Source organism: Cervus canadensis, chromosome 2 (genome assembly GCF_019320065.1).
Source record: "Cervus canadensis isolate Bull #8, Minnesota chromosome 2, ASM1932006v1, whole genome shotgun sequence".
In the NCBI taxonomy this organism is placed as follows: Eukaryota; Metazoa; Chordata; class Mammalia; order Artiodactyla; family Cervidae; genus Cervus; species Cervus canadensis.
The window spans coordinates 87,485,398-87,510,589 of record NC_057387.1 but is presented as its reverse complement, the minus strand read 5'-3'; the positions used below and the strand labels follow the sequence as shown (position 1 = coordinate 87,510,589).

The 25,192-nt window shown below is 42.0% G+C and overlaps 1 protein-coding gene, 1 long non-coding RNA gene and 1 other non-coding gene across 6 annotated transcripts in view; 2 read left to right on the top strand and 1 right to left on the bottom strand.

Annotated features, from left to right (window-relative positions):
- The window catches only part of YIPF1 (Yip1 domain family member 1), a 34,724-nt gene extending 22,011 nt beyond the window's left edge, over positions 1-12,713 (bottom strand). For 3 of the 4 annotated variants that reach the window (XM_043461264.1, XM_043461266.1, XM_043461265.1), the window contains exons 1-5: positions 12,572-12,713; positions 11,752-11,831; positions 6,949-7,112; positions 4,957-5,037; positions 4,600-4,687 (exon numbers count right to left, since the gene is read on the bottom strand). In XM_043461264.1, the coding sequence (XP_043317199.1) occupies positions 4,600-4,687; positions 4,957-5,037; positions 6,949-7,112; positions 11,752-11,782 (364 nt within the window). In that variant the 5' untranslated portion in view covers positions 11,783-11,831; positions 12,572-12,713. The remainder of the gene's footprint in view (positions 1-4,599; positions 4,688-4,956; positions 5,038-6,948; positions 7,113-11,751; positions 11,832-12,571) is intronic. The other variant, XM_043461263.1, reaches the window with a different exon arrangement.
- Positions 12,714-12,788: 75 nt separating this feature from the next.
- LOC122436949 lies at positions 12,789-19,207 on the top strand. Its single transcript, XR_006268157.1, has 3 exons — positions 12,789-13,352; positions 14,404-14,712; positions 17,867-19,207. It is a non-coding gene; the product is annotated as an uncharacterized LOC122436949 (long non-coding RNA).
- A 2,068-nt stretch (positions 19,208-21,275) lies between these two features.
- Positions 21,276-21,382, top strand: LOC122437410. The gene has a single exon (XR_006268240.1). It is a non-coding gene; the product is annotated as a U6 spliceosomal RNA (small nuclear RNA).
- Positions 21,383-25,192: the final 3,810 nt, after the last annotated feature.

Here is a 25,192-nt window from a genome sequence, read left to right as displayed (position 1 = left end):
AGAAAATTACTGTGCTGGGGGAGATGACTGGCAGAAATGGCTGAGCACTTTTTGAGGTCAAGTTGGTTCCTGAAGGTGGGAAAGGATGCACAACAAGCATTTGACTGGGAAGCTCCAAAGAGTCACCAACATCAGCTTCCTAAGTAGTGTCATTGACTCACTGGTCTGGGGGCGTTCTGTTACAGCCAAGGATCAGATCCTGTTCACTGAAGTATTCTGCATGCCTAGCACATAAACAGTGTAACAACAACCAAAAAAAAAAAAAAAAAACCCTTATTGTTACTGGTGTAACAATAATTTAAAAATCCCCCAAAGCTTTATTGAACAAATGAACAAAACTAACCATGTGTTAGTGATGGGCTAAGACCACGGAGGCAGGCGACCACAAGCGGTCAGAATATTCTAGTACTCGTAACTAGGAAGCAGACTCTCCTGTCGGCTGTTATTTACTAACGACCTCCGTTCCTCTGGGCCCTGGTGCTGGGGACACAGTGATGTGTGACAGCCACGGTCACTGCCTCTGCTGCACTCAGGCACACAGGAAGCGTGGCCTCCAGAGACACACACCACCTGCTCCTCCCAGGCCTGCCACGAGACTTCACACTGCCTTCTCTCTTCCTCATGCCTGCCAAATTCCTACTCCAATTATGGGGTGGGGCGGGAGGAAGCATTAACTTAGTTTGCTATTGTGCATTTTTATATTATCAAATATTTCTAACAGACAGAAAAGCCCAAAGAATGATAAAACAAACACTGATGCACTCATCATGCTTATTTTTCAAATCTTTCTAATGCTGTCATACTACTCATATCCTTCTCCAACACGCTTCTTTTCATTGACTAACGTTCTGAGATGTGTCCTTGTTGATGCTTATAGATCAAATCCATTTCTAAAACCTACAGAAATCTGTATATGAACACACCATATTTACTTTGGTCATTTCAAAATATTTGCTAATTACAAGCAATGTGGAGGCAATGAAGAATAATACTCTTCTATATGTCTTCTTATTTATCTAGGAGGAGAACTGCTAAAGTGTAGGGCTGGAGCATCTTCAGACTGCTCCAATTTGTGGTACCAGTTATATACCCACCCACATTTTACACAAGGTCCCATGGCTCCATATCCTTGGCAACACTTGATACCAATGTTTATGAAAAGCTGACTTAAGAGTTATCACTCCTCTCTGTTTAGACCCTTCAATGGCATCTCATTCAAGCAAAAGTCCCTCTGACCTCATCTACTAGATGCCCTTGTTCACTCCAGCCCAGTCATACTAGTGTCTTCACTGTTCTTTGAGCACATGAGGCAAGTTCTTGCCTTAAGGCCTTTGTACATGCTGAGCTCTCTTTTCCATATTATTTATTTATTTGGCTGTGCTGGGTCATAGTTACGGATGTGGGCTCTAATTCACTGAACAGGGACCAAAGTGGGGCCCCTGCATTGGGAACACAAAGTCTCAGCCACTGGACCATCAGAGAGGTCCCAGAACTCTTTTTCAAATGCTCTTCTCTGAGATACTTACTTGTATTGCTCCCAATTCCTTCAGGTGTTTACTCAGAATTCACCTTTTAACATTTTTAAAAATTTCAAATCCACCCGCCTACATAAACATTTACTATCTTTCTTCTCGGTTTTAAATTTTTACCTTAGCATTTATCACTAGCACACTATGTATTTTACCTGTTTTGTCTATTGTTAAACTTAGATTATAAACTGCCCCTGGGCAGGGATTTTTGTCTGTTTTTATTACTGCTGTACCTCCAATGCCTAGAATAGTAAGTGCTTCGTATTTGTTGAGTTAATTGAATGAATGAATGAATGAAGACAAGCCAAGTTGTACGATGGCTAAATTGATGCACATAAATGATATCCTGTTTTAGTTTTTATTTCCCTGATTACAGGCATGTGCTAAGTCACGTCAGTGGTGTTTGATTATTTGCAACCACATGGACTGTTGCCTGCCAGGCTCCTCTGTCCATGGGGTTCTCCAGGCAAGAATACTTAAGTTGCCATGCCCTCCTGCAGGGGATCTTCACAACCCAGGGATTGAATCTACATCTCTTAGGTCTCCTGCACTGGCAGACAGGCTCTTTACCACTAGTGCCACCTGGGAAGCCCTATTACAGATATAGCTAAGTATTTTTTCATGTATTTATTGGCCATTTGGGTTTCCTTTTCTGTGAATTGCTTATTTTTTGCTAGAACTTATAATTGGTTTTAGTCTTATAATCAGTAGGCACTCTACATGGATTCTTGATTTTTATCTTTTGTGGGTTATGTGCTCTGAAATATTATCTTGGTCTGTGGTTTATTTATTTATTTTACCTTGTTTATGGTTTATTTTGTGGTGTAGAAATTTTAAATTTTGGTGTAAATGTAGTCAAATTAATTCATCTTTCCCTCAGATCCTGCAGACTGGCTCTTCTGTTATCTTGTTCCTGATCACCTTCCTCCAACCCACCCCACAAGGTCAGCCCTCTCTACTAAAAAACTTTCTTTTTTCTAGTTGTACTTTTTTTTTTTTTTGGTTGCACTATGTGACATGTGGGGTCTTCCCTGATCAGGGATCAAACCTGTGTCGCCTGCATTGGGAGTACAGGGTTTTAACCACTGGACTGCCAGAGAAATCCTGTACTTAATCTTTTTTTAAGCATGTCTATGCGCTCATGAGGGCTTTCCCAGTGGCTCAGGTGGTAAAGAACCTGCCTGACAATGCAGGAGACGCAGGTTCGATTCCTGGGTCCGGGAGATCCCCTGGAGGAGGAAATGACAACCCACTCCAGTATTCTTGCCTGGAGAATCCTGTGGAGAGAAGAGCCTGTTGGGCTACAGTCTGTAGAGTGGCAAGGAGTCAGACAAGACTTAGCATCTAAAACAACAACATGAATTCATGAGGTTAACAGTGCTGTGGAAAGAAGAATGTTTTAGGATCAAAGGTGAGTAGAAAGGAGACTTTCCTCAGCCTCCATTAGAGCAGTTCCACTTTAACCTAACATCCATAACATTTGATGAAAAGTTTCTGGAGCTTAAAAACACCAGTTTAATAGAATAAGTAGGGGCTTTATATTAACACTAAACCAGGTGCTGCGAGTGTATGTAGTCGATTCAGTTGTGTCTGACTCCTTGCGACCTCATGGACTGTAGCCCACCAGGCTCTTCTGTCCATGGAATTCTCCAGGCAAGAATACTGGAGTGGGTTACCAAGTCCTCCTCCAGGGGATCTTTCTGACCCAGGGATCAAACTCACAGCTCTTAAGTCTCCTGCATTGGCACCACTTAGGAAGCCCAAACTAGGTGCCAGTTCTACTTTAACTGTTTATAATAAATAGTTGATTTATTATATAATATTACATAAGTTTCAAGTGTACATAGTGAGTCATAATTTTTAAAAATTATATTCCATTTTTAGTTATTATAAAATATTAGCTATATTCCCTGTGCTGCATCTTTATAGCTTATTTATTTTATATGTAAGCAGTTTGTACCTCTTAACCCTCTACCCCTATCTTGCCCCTCCTCCCTTCTCTCTCCCCACTGGTAACTATTAGTTTGTTCTCTATATCTGTGAATTTATTTCTTTTCTGTTAGATTCACCAGTTTCAGTTCTTATATTCCACATATAAGTGAAATCATACAGCATGTATTTTTCTGTCTGACTTTTTGAACTAAAGTATAATACCCTCCCAGTTCATCCATAATGTTGCTAATGGGAGTTCTTAGTTTGACAACTTCTAACCTTAGTTTTCTCACATGGAAAACAGAGATAATAGCACTTAATACACTGCCCTCTTGAAAGGATTAGAGTGTATGTACTGATTGGTACACAACAGATTCTCATGAATTCCTTTTCCTCTTATAATCAACATGTATAATTGTTCTAATACTTACTGTTTAGGGTTGAACATATAAATTACTGAACCCCACTGAGCATCAGGTTCTTCATTACAAAAATGGGGATAATAACGCCTACCTCAGAGATCGTTGAAAGAATTAGCTGTGCCCATGTACACCAAGTCTTGCATAGAGCATCTGCACACAGAAGCACTCAGAGTCTCTGACTCTCTTCTCCCCTCAAATACAGAGGTCACCAGTGTTGGAACCCTTTCCCTCAGAAGCACTGGATGGACCTCTGACCCCTCCTCAGACAGCAGGGAGATTGGGATGACACCAATCCCCAGGCTCATCCCCTTACAAACTCCCAAGGGGTAGCCAGCCTGTCTGAGGGGCAGAGCTGGAACTCAGCACATCAATGAATAAATGTAAGAGAGCCTCCTCCACACTCACCCCAACCACCAAATCCTCTAAAATTAAAATCAATAATCTCCTCTATATGAAGTGACTTAATTTGTCTCAAGTTTGTAATGTCATTTGAAGACTTTCAAAGGACACACTATTCTTGTCATCATGGCATTAATCAAACATGTAATTGCATTTTCTCCAACATTCTTTGCAAGAGCTGCTACTGAAGCTCAGAAGAGACAAATAAAACGCTCGTGCCCCATCAACAGTGTGCTTTGCCAGCTTTCGAGGCAACCCACACCCCCATCTGTGTTTAGCCAGTACGTGAAAAAGAACCAAAACAGTGCTACACGTACCATAGAGATCTGGATTGCTGCGGATATACAACCTTACAAAGTTTTTTCCTGGTATTGGCAGAAGAGACCCCTTTATTCTGTCAAAGACCTGCAAAACAGCATAGTGGTAAGTCTACAGATGATTTGTTTCCTTAAAGTTTAGTAAAGTTTAACTACTGCAAAATTGGAACAGTTATTAGAGCTTTTATTATTTATTATGTTTTTATTATTTCATTTAGTATTTTCAAGTGCCAATAACCCTTTACTTTTGCAGACCATATCCAGTATGCAATACCTTTCACATTACTTGACTGTTTAACAGCAGAAGAAATAAGTCTGCATTATACATCAAAAGAAAGGTGAAACTGGTTTACAGACCTGGTAAGTATCTACATCAAAGAACGTCTGATAGTATTCAAATGTCCAGAAGGGGGAGCTTTTCTTCTGTCCAGCAAGTAGCTGTCAGAGGTAAAGTAAAACATAATGAACCCAGAAGTAATTTCCTTATTCTAGCTATCCAGACAGAGAAAGAGAGAGGATCTAAGAGAAACTCAAGAAATAGGAAAGACCAAACTCCTCTACATTCATCCATCACTTTTACCATAGCCACACCCAATTCTTCAGTTCAGTTCAGTTCAGTTCAGTCGCTCAGTCGTGTCCGATTCTTTGAGACCCATGAATCTCAGCATGCCAGGCCTCCCTGTCCATCACCAACTCCCAGAGTTTACTCAAACTCATGTCCATCGAGTCGGTGATGCCATCCAGCCATCTCATCCTCTGTTGTCCCCTTCTCCTCCTGCCCCTAATCCCTCCCAGCATCATAGTCTTTTCCAATGAGTCAACTCTTCGCATGAGATGGCCAAAGTACTGGAGCTTCAGCTTCAGCATCAGTCCTTGCAATGAACACCCAGGACTGATCTCCTTTAGGGTGAACTGGTTGGATCTCCTTGCAGTCCAAGGGACTCTCAATTCTTAGCCTGACATAAAATAAGCATCAGTTTTGAAGTCTTATCAAAAGGTTTTAAATCTTGGTCCCTCCACTAGGGGGCAGCTTCATCAAATCACTAGACTCATCTCAGTCTTCCTAATCTAAAAAGTATAGCTAACATATCTGCCTTTTAGGGTTATAGGGAGGATTAGATTAATTATTCGGGCTTCCCCAGCAGCTCAGTTGGTAAGGAATCCACCTGCCAATGCAGAAAATATAAATTTGATCCCTGGGTTGGGAAGATCCCCTGGAGGAGGAAAGGGCAACCCATTCTGGTCCTCTTGCGTGGGAAATCCCATAGACGGAGGAGCCTGGCGGGCTACAGTCCATGGGGTCGCAAAGAGTTAGACGTGACTTAGCAGCTAAACAACAACTCTAGCACAGAAGCGCTCAGACTGCCTCAGTTTAAAGTTCCATCTGCACCTGCCAGTTGCACGTCCTGGGGCAAAGTCACTTAAACTCTGTGCCTCGGGTTTCTCATTTATAAAATGAGTATATGGTTGCTTCTTGGCCTTTGGGTAAGATCAAGTATACAATGAGTATAAGAATAGTTCTTTGCATATTGGTTGTTTTGAGGATTACATGAGAGGATCCAAGGGAAGAACTTTACATGGTATTTGGCAGCTATTAAACACTGAATGCTGCTGCTAAGTCGCTTCAGTCGTGTCCGACTCCTCGAGACCCCATGGACTGCAGCCCACCAGGCTCCCCCGTCCCTGGGATTCTCCAGGCAAGAGTACCAGAGTACGTTGCCATTTCCTTCTCCAATGCATGAAAGTGAAAAGTGAAAGTGAAGTTGCTCAGTCATGTCCGACTCCTCGCGACCCCATGGACTGCAGCCCACCAGGCTCCTCCATCCCTGGGATTCTCCAGGCAAGAGTACTGGAGTGGGGTGCCATCGCCTTCTCCGTAAACACTGAATAAATGTCAGCTATTGTGATTATAATGATGACAAGAATCAATATATTACTTTCAGATAAGGAAATCCAGGCTTAGGGAAATTAAAATATCTTACCCAAGACCACAGAGCTATTCCTACTGGCGAGACCGGGACTCAAACTCAGGCTCCTCAGTCTGAGCTCTTGCGGTAATATCTAGTATATAGTGGTATTTAATTTGGCATAAACTTTGGTACTTATTTGGATATTTCATGGAGTTCCACAAGGCACACCTGGCGCCCCACTATTGCATAAGCCTGCGAACACACCGCTATAAATCGAGCACTCCTCTAGTGAATCACAAGCATGATCCACTTATAAAATATTACGAGAAATACTACTGGGCTGGCCAAAAAGTTCCTGGCACACAGGAAACTGCGATAAATGCATGGACAAGGTTTTTAAAAGTTAAAAGGAAAAAAAAATTCAAACACAAGTCCAAACCTCAGTTTTGTCAGAGTCATCGTTTCCTAGTAACTCATCATCTTCTTCTCTCCCCAAGCCTCTTGGGGGTCCTGGCCTATGCTTTGGGGTTTCAGCAGGATCCTCAATGCTGATTGTGGTGGCATCTGGGTTTGCTGCTAGAGAAGTGGTTGTATCACCAAATTCTGAAATCAATTAGAGCACAAGGGTATCAGAGACCTTACTATTAATTTCAAGTCAAGCTGTTACAACCTTAGCTTTGCTATAGGCCCTATTTGAGAGAAATGGCAAAAGGCTCTGAAAAAAAATCTCATAGAAAACAAACTGACACAGAAAAATGATTATAAAGCCAACAGAATTTGAAGTCAGACCTGAATTGTAGTCCTGGTTAAATTACTAAGTATTCAAGCCTGAGTAAGTAACTTAACCTTGATAAGCTTCAGTGTCCCCCTCTCTTCCATAGGGAGAATAATATTTATGGAATTTGGGAAAAGTTAGGAGTATTACCATAAGTAAAGTCCTCAGCAGAGTGCCTAGCCCATAGCAAGTAACCAACCTAACTCTCTCTTCTTTGATTCAAGTTCCAAAAAAAATTTAATAGAAGTTATTTTTTTCCAATAAGTCCTATGTGATCACTACAGGAAACATGGAGACAAAAATGAAAGTAGAAACGACAGAATAAAAATCACTCTTGCGTGCGTGCGTGCTTAGTCACTTCAGTTGTGCCTGCCTCTGTGCGATGCTACGGACTGTAGCCTGCCAGGCTCCTCTGTCCACGGGGTTCTCCAAGGCAAGAATACTGGAATGGGTTGCCATGACTTCCTCCAGGGGATCTTCCTGACCCAGGGATCAAACTCATGGCGACTCCTGTGTCTTCTGCATTGCAGCCAGGTTTTTTACCACTGAGCCACCCAGGATGCTATCACATCCTACGTCAGTACTTGGCAATTGTATGCTTATAGTAAATATTTGTTGAATGAATGATCATCACTGGTATGAATCTACTATACAGAGAAAAGGAAATATACCAAAAGTTAATAGTGTTAGTTTTATATGGGTAGGACCATTGCCAGGTACCCCACGCAGCCCCTTCCCATCAGGACGCTCAGTTCACAGGAAGGTGAGGTGCGGGCTCCTTGGAAGAAAAGCTGTGACAAACCTACACAGCATATTAAAATGCAGGGACATTACTTTGCCAACAAAGGTCCTTATAATCAAAGCTATGGTTTTTCCAGTAGTCACGTATAGATGTGAGAGTTGGACCAAAAAGAAGCTCGAAAGCCGCAGATTTGATGCTTTTGAACTGTGGTGTTGGAGAAGACTCTTGAGAGTTCCTTGGACTGCAAAGAGATTAAACCAGTCAATCCTAAAGGAAATCAATCCTGTATATTCATTAGAAGGCTAAACCTGAAGATCCAATACTTTGGCCACCTGATGCGAAGGGTTGACTCATTAGAAAAGACTCTGATGCTGGGAAAGATGGAAGGCAGGAGGAGAAGAGGACAACAGAGGATGAGATGGTTGGATGGCATCACCAACTCAATGCACATGAGTTTGAGCAAGCTCCGGGAGATGATGAAGGACAGGAAAGCCTGGCATGCTGCAGTCCATGGGGTCGCAAAGAGTCAGACATGACTGAGTGACTGAACAACAATGAACATTATCAGCAGGATCACTAGGTCAACGGGTACAAATCATTTTTAAGGCTCTTGAGCCATATTGCTAAACTGCTCTCCAAAAGAACCTTGCCCATTCATGTCCACCAGCAATGATCATGACTTCCTATCTCTGGGCATCCTAACAAACTTTATCTAGCCACTCAGATAAAATTCAGGGTAGCTGTGGAATTTGACAGGACTAAGGAAAAGTCAGGAAGACCCCCTGGAGAAGGAAATGACAACCCACCCCAGTATTCTTGCCTGAGAAATCCCTTGGACAGAGAAGACTGGCAGGCTACAGTCCATGGGGTTGTAAAAGAGTCAGACAAACCTTAGCAACTAAACAGCAACAGCAACAAAAGGAAGGTATCAACAGGGCACCACTCTAACACTATAAGCATGGCAGTAGGATGGGGCTCTTGTATAACTGAGCCCAATCTTACTGCCTTTCAGCTATGCATATAGTTTTGTGGAGAGAAATACAGTGACTGAAATGAATGAGGTGGCTGATATATAACAATTACTTGAGTTTTGGTCTCCAGTGTTTTGGCAGCATGAGGCTCTGGAGTGAGACCGTCCTTTGTTTGAGATAAACTAGCACTCCATGACCTTGGGCAAATTACTCCATATCTCTGAGTCTGGGTTTCTTCAACTATAATATGTAGATAATACTTATCTCACAGAGATTTTGAGGATGATATGAGATAATCATAAATATTTTCACAGCTATCATTTATTGACTGGGCAGGGCACTGACATTTTAAAAAATGGTTATAGCTTTGCCTGAGAGAATCAGACCAAGGAAGATATGTTTAAGTCTCATATTTAAAAAGCAGTAGTTTACCAGGGGAAGGACATGCCAGAAGGAGGAACGGAAACTGTCACTTTAGAGTACCAAGTCCAAAGAGGTTCAAGGGAGAGAGATAACTCATCTAGCTGCCCTATGAGAAAGATGGCCAGAAGCAGTGGGGACAGCATCTGATGCCAAGGGGTATAGGATGAGCAAGACCCAGAGATGAAAAATGTGTCCCGTGTGTGAGGAATAGCAGACGGCCTAGCTTGATTTGAATGTAGGATATGTGTACCTCACCCATGATGACTGTTCACACATTCTGCTCTGTAGTAGTTATTCTTGTCCATTTCAGCTCCTTGAGGGCAAGATGGGTGTGTTTCTTATTTCCGCCACCAACATTACCAACTTCTACATTTTTTGCTATGTTTTGCCTCTGCTCCTTTCCTGACACAATGTCTCTCATCTGCAGGACCCTGACCTCCACTTTTTCATTTAACACCATTCTTCCTCGGAGAAGCTTTCCATGACCCCCACAGCATCCTGTGTTCTCCTCTAAACACCAAAGTCTAACATGGTTTATTAAGTCCTGTGTGACTTAGCTGCTCCCTCCCTTCAAATCTGATCTTATGACAGCCTCCCCCACTATCTGTGCTCTGGTACATTGGCCTTCTGTTAATTCCTTGGGGAAAAAAATGAAACAAACTCCCACTCTTCTCAAGTACTATGCACATGCTGTTCTTTACACTGGAACTTTCATGCCCTGTACTCCCAGATAGGATGACCAAGGAAGGCCTCTGGAATGACGTGAGATTTGAGCAGAGCAAGGGAACGAGTCATATGGCCATCTGCGGTAAGAATGTCCTAAGCAGGAAGATGGCACAAAAGCCCTAAGGGTACCTGCTGTCTAGGAGGGACAGTGATGAGGCTCATGTGGGGGAGGCAGAAAGAAAGGGCTAGAGTACTGCAAAATGAAATCAGAGGCAGAGAAGGCCTGGATCATGAGGCCTGCTAAACACAGAAAGGGCTCTGCCTTCCACTCCCAGTGAGATGGAGCCACTGGAAGGTTTTGGGGGAATGGCATGATCTGACTTGGTTTTAAAGGACTACTCTGGATGCAAAACAAATATTGCAGAAAGGTAAGGGAAGATGCGGGAAGATCTGAAGGAAGCAAAGGGCTATAATCCAGACATGAGGTGATGAGGACCTTGAGCATGGCAGGAGAATGGCAGAGGTGGTAAGCACTGGTCAGGTGCTGGATGTATTTTGAAGACGGAGTTGACAGCATTGGCTGGTAAAGTAGATTTTGCTTTCCTTAGGTAGGAGTAAGATAGCATAGGTTGTGATGCCTGGGTTCAAACTCTTCTTTACCACTTACTATAACCTTTAGGCAAATGACCTAATTTTTCTGTACCTTAATTTCCCCATTGGTAAAATAGGGAGAGTAAAATAACTACTTCATAAAGCTGACATAAGAATGAAAGGATTTATTTGTAAAGCACTTAGAACAGTATCTGCTATTTAGGAAATACTATGGGCTTCCCCAGAAGCTCAGAATCTACCTGCAATGTGGTAGATTCAAGTTCGATCCCTGTGTCAGGAAGATCCCCTGGAGAAGGGAATAGCAAACCACTCCAGTATTCTTGCCTGGAGAATTCCATGGACAGAGGAGCCTGTAGGGCTATAGTCCATGGGGACACAGTGTCGGACTCAACTGAGTGCACACACAAATGCGTGCACACAAGTGATTACAAGACAAAATGAGCATTCATCAACCCCTAGCTCATGTCAGGCTCTGGGTTGAGTCATGAACTTTCCTTTCAGTACTTTAATAGTTTGTAGATATGTATTTAAAAGATCATTTAACAAAAGAATGTCTCCCTCACTAGACTGAGGGCTTCATAAAGGAAGACACTGACTATTCACTCCTCCACCCTGATAATGAGAACAATGGTCACACTCATGAAAGACTTATTGATTTAATGAAGGAATGACCTGATTACGTTTCATCAATAATCTTTTTACACTTTCATCTACTCAGCAGTGTAAAAAAAAAATCCCCTTTATCTTTTGATCTTCTGTATCTAGTAGAGTTCTAAGCACAAATAGGTGCTCAATAAATGCCTGTTTAACTAAGGCAGGAACTCTATAAACAATTTCTGTAATCTGCACTAAATTTATGATGTTCCCAATCTAAAGGGCTATTTGGCAAAAAAGAACCGTTAATACGGACAAATGGAATAACCTGTTGTGGCATTCTTTTATGAAAATGTCTGAAATAATCTTCTTTAATACATGTGCCAGTATACCAACCAAAATCCATTGCTCTTACTACAGAAAGGCTAACCATAAAAGGTGGACACTCAAATGATGTACCTTCAAACTGCAAGTCATCTACCGTTGCCATTCAGTCAGTGGGTCGTCTCCCAATTATTAGGAAGATAATTTGCAGAGGTCTAAAAGGAAAAAAATAAACACACTTCATAGGATACCATAATAAAATATCTGCAAACAAATCTTATTTTAGGGTTAGAAATGGTGCTGCTTTCCCTTGTGTCCTTTTTTAGTGGAATTTGATAGGTTTATAAAAAGATAACCATTTAGCATCAGATACTATCAAAAATGTTATAAAGAAACTACGGTGGGGGGTCCGGGGTGGTGGTGAACAGGGGTCCATTGATTCCATCCAATCTTACTTACAACGCGGGTGTTTAAGGGCCGAGTGCAGCCTGGAGATGGAAGGATGAGAAAGGGGAGGCAGGGATTTGATAGAGATGGGTATGAGGGCAGTGAAGAGCCTAGCCAGTGGTTAAGGGCACAGGCTCTGGGGTTGGACAGCCTTGGGTTTGAGTCCCGATTCTGCTGCTTCTGGCTATTTTGACTATGGGCTCCTCAGGACCTTAGTTTCCTCATCTGTAAAATGGGTTTAGAATTGTACCTCCTCACACCATGTTGGATGCCATTAACTGAGACAAGAGAGCGTGAGGCGCTTAGTGCACGGCGAAGCAATTAGTAGGCATTGGAGTGATGGGAACCCTGCAGCCTGGGGCCCCCTGAACCCAGGATGGTCTGGGAAAGAGCTGCCCAAGACGCACGGGCAGTGTTTTAGGAGGAGGAGCTGGGCCGCAGCGACCCAGGTGAATAGATCCCAGGGTTTTTCAGTCCCGGGACGGCCCCGCAGACCCCGCTGCCTCACCTCGGGGGCGCTCGGAGTCCAACCTGTCTGGGTAAGCCTGGGGCCTCAGATTCTAGGCGCAAGTTCTGGTCCCACCGAGTGGCCGGAAACCGGAGATCCGGGGGGCAAAACCTCTCCACCTCCTCCGGGCAGAGCTCCGCCCCCTTAAAGAGACAGCAGCTCCCGGAGACATCACTTCCCGAGACCTTAACAAGCAGCACCATCCTCAGCTCGCTCCCTCCGCCACCCACCTAACGGCGAAGACCGGTTTCTTAAAGAGGCAGGTGGCCCAGGGCGGAGCGATGGGGATGCTGAGAGGGTCTGCTTTGACTCACCTCGCTCCCGGGGTCAGGGGTAGGGGGAGCAGAGAATTCTCTAGAGTGGGGTTTACTTTGTATTTGGTTATATCTCTTTTCTTATTGAAATATAGAACAGCTTAAGGAAAGACGATTGTAAAAAGGAAAAAATACCATCAATCCTCCCATTCTTGGCCGTTCTTAAAAAAATTATTTATTTACTTATTTTAAAAGTGTAATTAACCAGGGAGGGAGATGCAAGTCAATTACTTTTTGAGTGATTGAATGCCCATGGTCTGGGTCAGGAGGATGTCTGTTCAAGAGACACCTCCGCATGTGTGTAATTTGTTTCTTCACTCCTGCAACTGTTTGCCTTATGGTTTCTGGGCAGTGAGAGGTGGGTAGGGATTGGCCTCTGTTGCCGATGCGTCCCCCGCACAGCATCTGATCAATGCCTTGACTACCACAGGAGCCCAGGAAGCGATGAAGTTGCACTCAGTGACCTGGTGAGAAACATTTTGCCCCTGCTGCCTGTGTTTGCCTGGTTAACACCTACACGTCCCTCAGATGTGGGTACAGTTTGTTTCTCCTAGGGAAAGCCCTCCTTAGCCTCCCAGGATTTCTTTTGCTTTCATGGTGCCCTGTATTTGCCTAAACTGCAGCAGTTGCTTTTATTTGCCCATCTTTTCGGGCCTGTGAGTGATTTGCACGGAAGGATCAAGAATGATTCTGGTCTCTGGGTCCTCGGGGCAGCCCAAAACCAGGGACACGATATCTGCTCACCAAAGGTTAATTGTAGAGTGATCGCGTTCTGACTGTCTTAGCAACATAAGCCAACATCACTGCCCACACAAGGTGGAAGCTGTGACTTTGGCCTCACTACCCTGGGCCTTCACAATCCATTAGAATGACTTACATCTGACTGATGGGCTTCTCAGGTGTCACTCGTAGTAAAGAACCCGCCTGCCAATGCAGGAGACATAAGAGACACAGATTCGATCCCTGGGTCAGGAAGATCCTGACTAATGAAATAATTATACACACACACACACACATTTACTGGGCTAACCTTGTGATCAGGCTTTATACATGCAGCTCTTTAATTCTCTGAACAATCCAGCAAGCTCAAGGAGACTATCCTCATTTTCTAAAGAGAAAACTGAGGTTTTGTATGTATGTGTAGGTTACTTTGAATAGGTTGAATAGGTACCAGCAATGCATTACAGCACACAAATTCATATGTACAAGTGTTTCAAACACCTCTTATGCCCCATGTCCGACCCTCTTGGCTGCACCTGCTGCTAATTTCACCACCACAGACCTTATTCCAGCTTCAGCAGGTATAACCTAAGTGGGCATCACCTCAAGTCCATATCACAGGCTTCTCACTTCCAGCATCAAGGCTTGTGTCATGGGGTCATGGGACTGCGGAAATGGTTCAGCACTGGGATAGTGCAGCCCAGAAATGCATAAGTGGGGAGCAGTCTATGCCTCATAGGACAAATCTTAGACCAATGGAGTCAGTAACTGACTACATGTTTCTCTTTTTCCTCACAGATGGACTCTCCTCAGGTATTTCACACGGCTTTCAAACTGGCTTGAATCAAACAACCAAATGCCTTTGGCAGTGGCCAGTTTGATAATGCAATAGCTCTCCTTCCCACCCTGTTCTACAACTCTCGTCCTTCACTCCTGGTCCTTGGACTCACATCTGCCAACAAAGTACTCCCATGAGAAAAGGAACCCACACTGAGGCCTATCGGTACCAAGAGTGGTCCCAGAAAGCAGCCCTCAGGATGGAGTTTTGGAACCAGACCACTCACCAGTCAGATGGCAACAACAACCCCACAGCTGTGTTGGAAAGAGGTGATAATACATAGACTATATATTTCTTCTCTTGGAAATAGAAATAAAAGTTGCAGTGACATATTAATTATAATGATATGTAAGTTTTGGCTAAAAATGAAACAAGCATCAAATGTAACTGTACTGGTTTAACTAAAACAGTAATTCTCAACTGGGGACTATTTTGCTCCTAGGGGATATTTGGCTACGTCTGAGGACATTTAAAAAATAATTTTATTGGGGTATGGTTGATTTACAATGTTGTGTTTGTTTCAGGGGTACAGCAAAGTTATTCAGTTATACATATACTCATTCTTTTTCAGATTCTTTTCCCATATATATATTATTACAGAATATTGAGTAGAGTTCCTTGTGCTGTACAGGAGGCCCTTGTTGGTTACCTATTTTACATATAGGAGTGTGTGTATGTTAATCCTGAGCTCCTAATTTACCCCCCTCACCACACTCCCCTTTGGTGACCACAAATTTGTTTTCGAAATCTGTGAGTCTGCTTCTGTTTTGTGAATAACTTCATTTATATCATTTTTTTAAAGATTCTGTGTGAGTGATGTCCTACGACATTTGTCTTTCTCTGTCTGACTTATGAAGTTTTTTTTTCCTTTTTTTTAAAAGTTATTTTATTATTTTTATTGTTACTTTATTTTTATTTTTTGGCCACACCTCACAACATGTGAGATCTTAGTTCCCTGAGCAGGGATGGAGCCCATGCCCCCTGCAGTAGCAGTGCAGAGTCTTAGCCACTGGACTACCAGGGAGGTCCCGTGAAGACATTTTTGATTGTCCCCACTTGTGGGGTATTACTGGCCAGTGTGCTTCTAAACATCCTACAGTGTGCAGGGTAGCCCCTCAAAACAAAGGATTATCAAAATGTCAGTGGTGTCTAGGTTGAAAAACTCTGAGCTCAAAATGTTCATATTTCCTTAGCTCATTGGTCCAAATACATATGCTAAGGAAGGTGAGCCCAGCTGATACTATTTAGACCTCTGCTCCTCCCTATGTGGAGCTAGTGGTAAAGGACCTGCCTGCCAGTGCAGGAGACTCAAGAGCCTAGGGTTTCATCACTGGGTCGAGAAGATCCCCTGGAGAAGGAAATGGCAACCCACTCCAGTATTCTTGCCTGGGAAATCCCACGGAGAGAGGAGACTGGTGGGCTACAGTCCATGGGGTTGCAAAGAGTCAAACACAACTGAGCAATGGACGTACACACTGCTCTGAGGGGGGAGTGAACCAGTGACAGACAGAACCCCCCCACCTTCACCTAGATAGAATGGAGGAAGAATGAGGGAAGAAGGGAAACTGAGGAGAAAGCCTTGCTTTGATGGACAGGGTTTGGGGTGGAGGGACAGTCTGAAAAGTATGAGCCTTGTTAGATGCTGCACATGATCCCAACAGGGCCCGTTCAGTTCAGTCGCTCAGTCGTGTCCGACTCTTTCTGACCCCATGGACTGCAGCACTCCAGGCTTCCCTGACCATCACCAACTCTGGAAACTTGCTCAAATTCATGTCCATAGAGTTGGTGATCCATCCAACCATCTCATCCTCAATCAACCCCTTCTTCTGCTGACAGAGTCCACTGATTTTCCACAAAGAGGAAAGCTGGCAACCACACAACTAAGCCATGCTCTGAAAGTGTCTCCAACACCCCTGAGTGACTCCCATCCCAGGGAGAAAGCTGCTGGCTCTTGCATTGTTATCTCAGGATGATGCAATGTTACAGAATGGCCACTCATTATTTTGGCAAATGCACTGTTTTTGTAGAGTGAGCTCTGAGTCAGGTCCAATAAAACCAAGACCTGAGAATGGAGCTTTCCAAAGGAGCTGTCAGACTAGTCACATAATGACAGTTCTCTGGAACTGGGACTTTCTGAAGGGCTCCAAACCTATTCTTCCCCTTCCAGTGGTTACTAAATTCTTAATTTTCACAACAACCATAGTTGCAAAGCTAAATTTTTCAAGGCTGCCTTGGAGCTGGGAGAGGGGAATAGGACTAGAGCAAATTAAAACACCACAAAGCTCACTGTTCTTACCAAGATTCAGCAGTTCTTATTAAATAGACACTTCTCTGGTTATCAAAAAACCTTTCTTTGGTTAATTTACAGAACACTGAAAGAAGTTGATTTTGACAATTTCTGCCAGTGTTCTCATGCTTTTATGAAGTGGATTTTCAGAGATTCTTACTCTTCCATTTCAGAAGGGCTTCTAACTCATTTATATTAAATGCATTTTTTTTATATGTAGGCACTTCAGTCATCTTTTTTCATTTTAATTACCTCCATGACTCTTTTATATCTTCTTTCTGTTCTTTCACTAGCTACTTTTTCTTGCTAGTTCAAAGTTATACATTCATTTAATTTTATTTTGGTTGTTGCTTTTAGCTCATTTTATTTTTTCTTATCAGCTTTTAAAGCTTATTTTATATATATATACACCACCCTATACATATGTTTATGTATGTATATACACCACCCTATTGAACAAGTAGCTCCTAGTCTGCTGTTTAACATATTCCCCCAGTCTTTAATTCAACAATTGCGTATTTATTTCCTAAAACTTCCATTTGACTCTTTAAAAAATCATTCTGGATAGCCTATTAATGCTTTTTTTTTTAATCCAGGAAGGCAAATGATTTAATAACTTGCTAGTGGAAGCTAATCTGTGCTGTCACGGTACACCGGGGTGCCTGTGCTTAGCCGTTCAGTCATGTCTGACTCTTTGAGACCCAGTGGACTGTAGTCCAACAGGCTTCTCTGTACATGGGGATTATCCAGGCAAAATTACTGTAGTGGGTTGCCATTTCTTTCTCCAGGGGATCTTCCCAACCCAGGGATCGAACCCAGGTCTCCCGCATTGTAGGTGGATTCTTTATTGTCTGAGCCACCAGGGAAGTCCATGAATGCTTTAAACCTTTAATACATAGTTGCAGTTATTTAAATAGTTTTTATTGATAATTCTAATGTCTGAAATTCCTCAGGATCTAAATGTTGCTGTTTCTGTTGATTCTCACTCATGGTGGTTTGTTTGTGTGTTGATAATTTTTGTGAGCTCATATTAGTTTCATCCTCATCTGTGTAAATTCTCAGCATCTAAATATGTTATCTTTTCTAAAATATTCTACTTGACTCTCTTTTAAAATACTTTTTTGGCTGTGCTGCAGCGCATGTGGGATTTTAGTTCCCCAACCAGGAATGGAACTATGCCCCCTGCATTGGAAGCATGGAGTCTTAACAACTGGACTGCCACTGAAGTTCTGGCTCTTTTATCAAAAGTACATGGCCATTTTTGACACCAAGATACGGAGGATACTTCAGAGATGCATTGCTTTTGCATCTTCCAGAAGCAAGAGAATCTTCCAGAGTCACTGCTGATAAGGGATCACTTTGATATCCTTTTAGGAGTCTCCATCTTAATACAGGAATCTCAGAATCAGCTGCCCTATCCTACAGCTGGTTCAGAGCGTAGATTCACCAACACAGAGCTTACAGTGGCGCTTCCCCTCAGAGCTTCTCTAACTTTTGTTAAACTATTTGCCCAGGACTGTTTTACCCAGTTCCCTGTTTTGGTTTTACCCAATGATATTATTTATGTGCATGTATATACATATGTGTAAATGCTTGGGGATTTTCCTTTAACTCTTATGAAAGTAGTGCATTAAAATAGTTATTTCATGGAATAGCTAATTGTTTAGTGAGCAAAAGTCTGACATGCTGCCAGAAATGAGACTCTCAACTAACTTTTCTATTATTCAAAATTCCAAGTATGCCTACACAAAACAAGAACAATGTGATGAAATCCTACATATCATCACCCATATTTACTTACTGCAATTTTTCCATCGATCCCCCCTTTACTTCTTTCTTTTTATGATTTTGTGAGGTCACTTTTAAAACTTAAACACAGACTGGGCTGGGAGCTCCAGCTGCGCGGGCTCTTGGCAGCCGCGGCGACAGCATCCTCCTCCGCCTCCTCTCTTTCTTTTCTTCCCCTCCGCTTCTTTTTCTTTCTCCTTCTCCTCCTTCTTTCCCTGCCCTGTCCCACCCCCACCTACCCCCCTGCTCCTTCTCCAGAGGACCTTAGGTCCTCAAGTCCCTGAGCGGTGGCAGCGGCGACTTGCGGGTGCATCGTTTCTGCGCCCAGATGTGCTTCACTTTGATCTCAGTTTTAGGAAGTCGTTGCAATTCAGTGGAGCCAAATGTGATTTTACTGATCTGATCCAACCTGTCTTATGACTACTGGCTGGAATTAAGATCCTTCAGATTGTTGTCTCTAATCGAGGAAACATTGATTGGAAACTACTCATTCAGAAAATTAAAAGAAAGAAACCAGAACATATTATCAACCTTTTGAGAACACAATATAACAAACTTTACCATAAAAATAAATAAATAAATAAAATAAAACTTAAACACATTTGTTTTGAAGAGAAACTTGCATTGACTCCGTGGAATGGAAAACCATGATCTCTTGCCAGTAATAGAATGTAACTATGATAATAAAATGAAAATCAACATTATTAAAAATTAAGAAATAAACAATAAGATATAAAATTAATAATGAATTGATTTATACAAATACATACCTGGACGTTTTCCACCAAGGGTAAAGAAACAACTTATGATCAATCAGTAATGAAGATATATCAGACTCATTGCTCTTCGTTTAAAATGAGGATTAGTTTGTACAATAATAAAATCATTCTGTCTTCTGGTGTTGATAGCACCAAGAATCCCAATTCCTAACACATATCTGCAATTGGAAAGGAAGGGCAAAACATACTTAACCATTTTCTAGATTTCAGTTATACACATTTATCCCTTTAGTATAGTATAATCTGCCTCCAGGTGAGCTGCTGGCTCTGGCACATCACTTGTGCTTTCCCGTCTCTGTCTTTGCTGATGCCCCCCCGCTCCATCGCCACCGTTCCTCATCAGCAGGCTCCCGCTCTCAGGCCTCCCCTGTGACACCAGCTCAGACCCCTACAGCTCTCCCGCTCTCCCTCCCTTCTGAACTCCTGGACCTCTGCCTGTACCTCTCCTGGGCACCGATCCTTCCCACCCAGCACTTGGCTGCCCAAGCACAAGTGTTACCCTCCTGCCCAGGCGGGGGCACCTTGGGACACGGCTGTGGAAATCCCAGGGCATGAACACAGCATCAGAGGAGAGTCCCTGAGCTTACTGACTAATCTAGCATTGTTCAGAGTGTGTTCTTTGGAAACCAAATCCCATAAACATGCTTTACTAGATAGTGTTCCCTGGTCAAAATATTCTGGGAAATCCTGCATACTATACTCCCCTCTGGGCTTCCCTGGTAGCTCAGCTGGTAAAGAATCCATGTGCAATGCGGGAGACCTGGGTTTGATCCTTGAGTTGGGAAGATCCCCTGGAAGAGGGCATGGCAATCCACTCCAGTATTCTTGCCTGGAGAACCCCATGGACAGAGCAGCCTGACAGGCTACACACCACGGGGTCGCAAAGAGTTGGACATGACTGAGTGACTAAGCACACACCTACTTTGTAGGTATAAACAATTGTCAGCTTCCAAAGCGCTGGTTGTCATACCACTGAAAATAACAGAATTACTGAAGGTTTGAAACTCTTATAGGCCGCTTGTGTAACATGGTGTATTGGCTATCCACCCCAAGGTTCAGCGATTTGCAGGAAGTCTCAGAGAACTTATCATATAGCCATACTCATATAGCTGTGCTTTACCAGTGAAAGGATGCAAGACAAAATCAGTAAAGGGAAAAGGCACATGAGGTCAAAGTCCAGAGAAAAACAGGAAAAACTTCCCAGGGTCCTCTCCCAGTGAAGTCACAGAGGACACACTTAACTCTTCCAGCAACAAGTTGTAACAACACAGTGAAGTATCGTCTATCAGAGATCAATGCCCAAGGTTTCCAGTGGAGGTTGGTCATACCCTGTCTAGCATGTACCTAAATTTCAGATTCCCAGAAGGAAAGCAGGTTTTTCAAAATACCTAAAATGTGGAAGGAAACCACGTGTCCATTAACAGATGAAGGGATAAGAAAAATGTGTTACATACATACAATGGAATATTATTCATCCTGAAAAAGAAGGAAATTCCATAACATGCTACAACATGGAAGAAACTTGAGGACTATGCTAAGTGAAATAAGACAGTCATAAACAGAAAAATGCTATAATGGTTACACTTACATGAAGCACTTAGAGAAGTCAAAATCATAAAGACAGAAAATGTATTGGTGGTTGCTAGGAGCTAGCAAGAGAGGGGAATTGAGAGATATTGTTTAATGAGTATTGTTTCAGTTTCACAAGAGGAAAAGAGTTATGGCGATGACTGGTAGGATAACAACATGAAGGTAAATTAATGCCACTGGATTATACACTTAAAATGGTTATAATGGTAAATTTTATGTTTTGTGTATTTTATTACAATAAAAAAGTAAAAAGTAATAGGACCATTGATTGTAGATGTAGATCATGTAGTTCTATTAACTGTTTACATAACAATTCTTTACAAAAAAATACAAATAAAGGAATAGGAAAAAGACACATTATGCTAATACTAATCAAAAGAAAGCTGGAGTGCTCGCTTCGGCAGCACATATACTAAAATTGGAACGATACAGAGAAGATTAGCATGGCCCCTGCGCAAGGATGACACGCAAATTCGTGAAGCGTTCCATATTTTTAAGTGCTCCGGCCTGGTGCACTGGGAAGACCCAGAGGAATCGGGTGGAGAGGGAGGTGGGAGGGGGGATCGGGATGGGGAATAAGTGTAAATCTATGGCTGATTCATATCAATGTATGACAAAACCCACTGAAATGTTGTGAAGTAATTAGCCTCCAACTAATAAAAAAATTAAAAAAAAAAAAAAAAGAAAAGAAAGCTGGAATGGCTATATTAATTTCAGACAGAGCAAACCTCAGAGTAAGGAAAATTATCAGGGATAAAGACATTTCATAATGATAAAAGGGTCAATTTCCAAGAAGGCTTTACGTGTATGTGCCTAACAATAGAACATCAACATACATGAGGCAAAAACTGATATAACTGAAAGGAGAAACCGACGAATCCACTCTCATAGTTGGAGACTATCAGAAATGGATGGGAAAAAAAAAAAAAAGAAATGGATGCATCTAGCAGGCAGAAAACCAGAAGGATGTAGGAGAACTCAATAGCATCATTGGTCAACTGGATGTAATTGACATCTGTAGACCACTTTACCTAACAACAGTGGAATATACATTCTTGTCAAGCTTACATGGAATGTTCACCAAGATAGATAACATCTGGGGTCATAAAACATACATCAACAAATCTTTAAAAAAATACATGCTTTCAGATCACAGCAGAATCAAACAGAAAAATTCTTGGAAAACTCCAGGATGCCTATAGATTAACAAAACACTTCTAAATAACACAAGGCTAAATAAGAAACCTCAAGAGAAGGGTGGGACGAATTGAGAGAGTAGCACTGAAACATGAACATTACCATATGTAAAACAGCTAGTGGGAATTTGCTGTATGATGTAGGGACCATTGAATGGTCTCAACACCATATTACTGTCTCAGGCTGCATACTAGGGTAGACTCTAGCATGGGGAAGGCAAGCAGAGCACACATTCCAAGGAGAGGGGAGAAGGTGAGGAGCATCTGATTGCCCAAGTTCAGCCTACAGGTTAACCAGTGGTCATGCCCTCTCAGTGATCTTCTGCAATATCCCCTCTCACCACTCTTTCAACATCATACCAAAAGTCCTAGCTAATGCAATAAAAGAAAAGGAAATAAGTGTGTACAGATAGGAAAAAATAAATAAAGCTGTCTTTGTTTGTAGGTTACATAGTTGTTTATGTAGACGATCTAAATGAACTGACCAAAAAACTACTGGAACTAATAAGTGATTATAGCAAGTTTGCAAGATACAAGGTTACTACACAAAAGTCAATTCCTTTCCTATATACCAGCAATTGCCAACATCCGCTGGATCATCAAAAAAGCAAGAGAGTTCCAGAAAAACATCTATTTCTGTTTTATTGACTATGCCAAAACCTTTGACTGTGTGGATCACAACAAACTGTGGAAAATTCTTCAAGAGATGGGAATACCAGACCACCTGACCTGCCTCTTGAGAAATTTGTATGCAGGTCAGGAAGCAACAGTTAGAACTGGACATGGAACTACAGACTGGTTCCAGACAGGGAAAGGAGTACATCAAGGCTGTATATTGTCACCATGCTTATTTAGCTTATATGCAGAGTACATCATGAGAAATGCTGGGCTGGATGAAGCACAAGTTGGAATCAAGATTGCCAGGAGGAATATCAATAACCTCGGATATGCAGATGACATCATCCTTATGGCAAAAAGTGGAGAAGAACTAAAGAGCCTCTTGATGAAAGTGAAAGAGGAGAGTGAAAAAGTTGGCTTAAAGCTCAACATTCAGAAAACGAAGATCATGGCATCTGGTCCCATTACTTCATGGCAAATAGATGAAGAAATAGTGGAAACGGTGGCAGACTTTATTTTGTGGGGCTCCAAAAGGACTGCAGATGGTGATTGCAGCCATGAAATTAAAAGACACTTGCTCCTTGGAAGAGAAGTTATGACCAACCTAGATAGCATATTAAAAAGTAGAGACATTACTTTGCCAACAAAGGTCCTTATAATCAAAGCGATGGTTTTTCCAGTAGTCATGTATGTATGCTAGAGTTGTACTATAAAGAAAGCTGAGCGCAGAAGAATCTATGCTTTTGAACTGTGGTGTTGGAGAAGACTCTTGAGAGTCCATTAGACTGCAAGGAAATCCAACCAGTCCATCCTAAAGGAAATCAGTCCTGAGTATTCACTGGAGGGACTGATGTTGAAGCTGAAATTCCAATACTTTGGCCACCTGATGTGAAGAGCTGACTCATTTGAAAAGACCCTGATGCTGGGAAAGATTAAAGGCAGGAGGAGAAGGGGACAACAGAGGATGAGATGATTGGATGGCATCACTGACTCAATGGGCATGAGTTTGAGTAAGCTCCGGGAGTTGGTGATGGATAGGGAGGCCTGGCGTGCTGCAGTCCATGGGGTCGCAAAGAGTCAGACATGACTGAGCAACTGAACTGAACTGAACTGATACCAGCAATGAACAATTGGCATCTGAAATTAAAATCATAATACTAGTTACATTAGCAGTCCCCAAAATGAAATACATAGGTATAAAAATAATAAAATATGTGGAATATTTATACAAGGAAACCTATAAAACTCTGATGGAAAGAAACCAAGGAAGAGCTAAGTAGAGAGATATTCCATGTTCATGAATAGGAAAATTCAATATTGTCAAGATGCCGATACTTCCTAACTTAATCTGCAGAGTCAACATAATCTCAACCAAAATCCCAGCAAGTTATTTTGTGGATATTGACAAACGGATTCCAAAATTTATACAAAGAGGCAAAAGACCCAGAATAGCCAGCCCAATATTGAAGGAGAAAAACAAAGTTGAAGGACTGACACTACTGGACTTTAAGACTTTATAGAGACATAGTAATCAAAAGAATATGATATTGACAAAAGAATAGACAAACAGATCAATAAAAAGAAGAGAAAGTCCAGAAACAGATCCACACAAATATAGTCATCTGATTTTTCAAAGGGCCCTTTTATAATAACCTAATCACCTCACAACAACACCACCTCCAAATACAATCATTAGGGATTAGGTTTCATCATATGAACTTTGTGGGGATACAAACATTCAGTTATTTATTCATAACTGCCAAAATTTGGAAGCAACCAAAATGTCCTTTACTAGGTGAACAGATAAATAAACTGTGGTATATATCCAGATGATGGAATATTACTAATGCTAAAAAAAAATGAGCTATCAAGTCTTGAAAAGATATGAAGCTTTCTTACATGCGTATTTCTAAGTGAAAGAAATCAATCTGAAAAGACTACATACTGTATGGTTCTAGAACTATATGATGTTCTAGAAAAGGCAAAATTATGGAAATACTCAAAAGATGAATGGTTGCCAGTGGAGAGAGAGAAATGAACAGGTGGAACACAGAAGATTTTAGGGCAGCAAAACTATTCTTTATGATACCATAATGGTGGATACATACATCACATATTTGTCAAAACCCATAGAGTATATGGCACCAAGAGTGAACTCTAATGTAAGCTATGGACTTTGAGTGATAAGGATTTGTTAATATAGGTTCATCCAAGTAACAGATGTACCACTCTGGTGGGATATGGCTATTGCGGAAGGCTGTGAATGTGTGGGAGCAAGAGGTATATGGGAACTCACTGTACTTTCTGTTTAATTTTACTGTGAATCTAAAACTGCTCCCAAAATAGCCCATTTAAAACAAACAACAATAAGAAAAAACAACTGACACCAGGGATAAAGATTGCTTTGTACCTGGCAAAATGCTATATACACAGGAGGGTTATCATGGCTTGAAGAGGCAAGTGTTTGCACTTTGTGGGCACAGCATGTGGT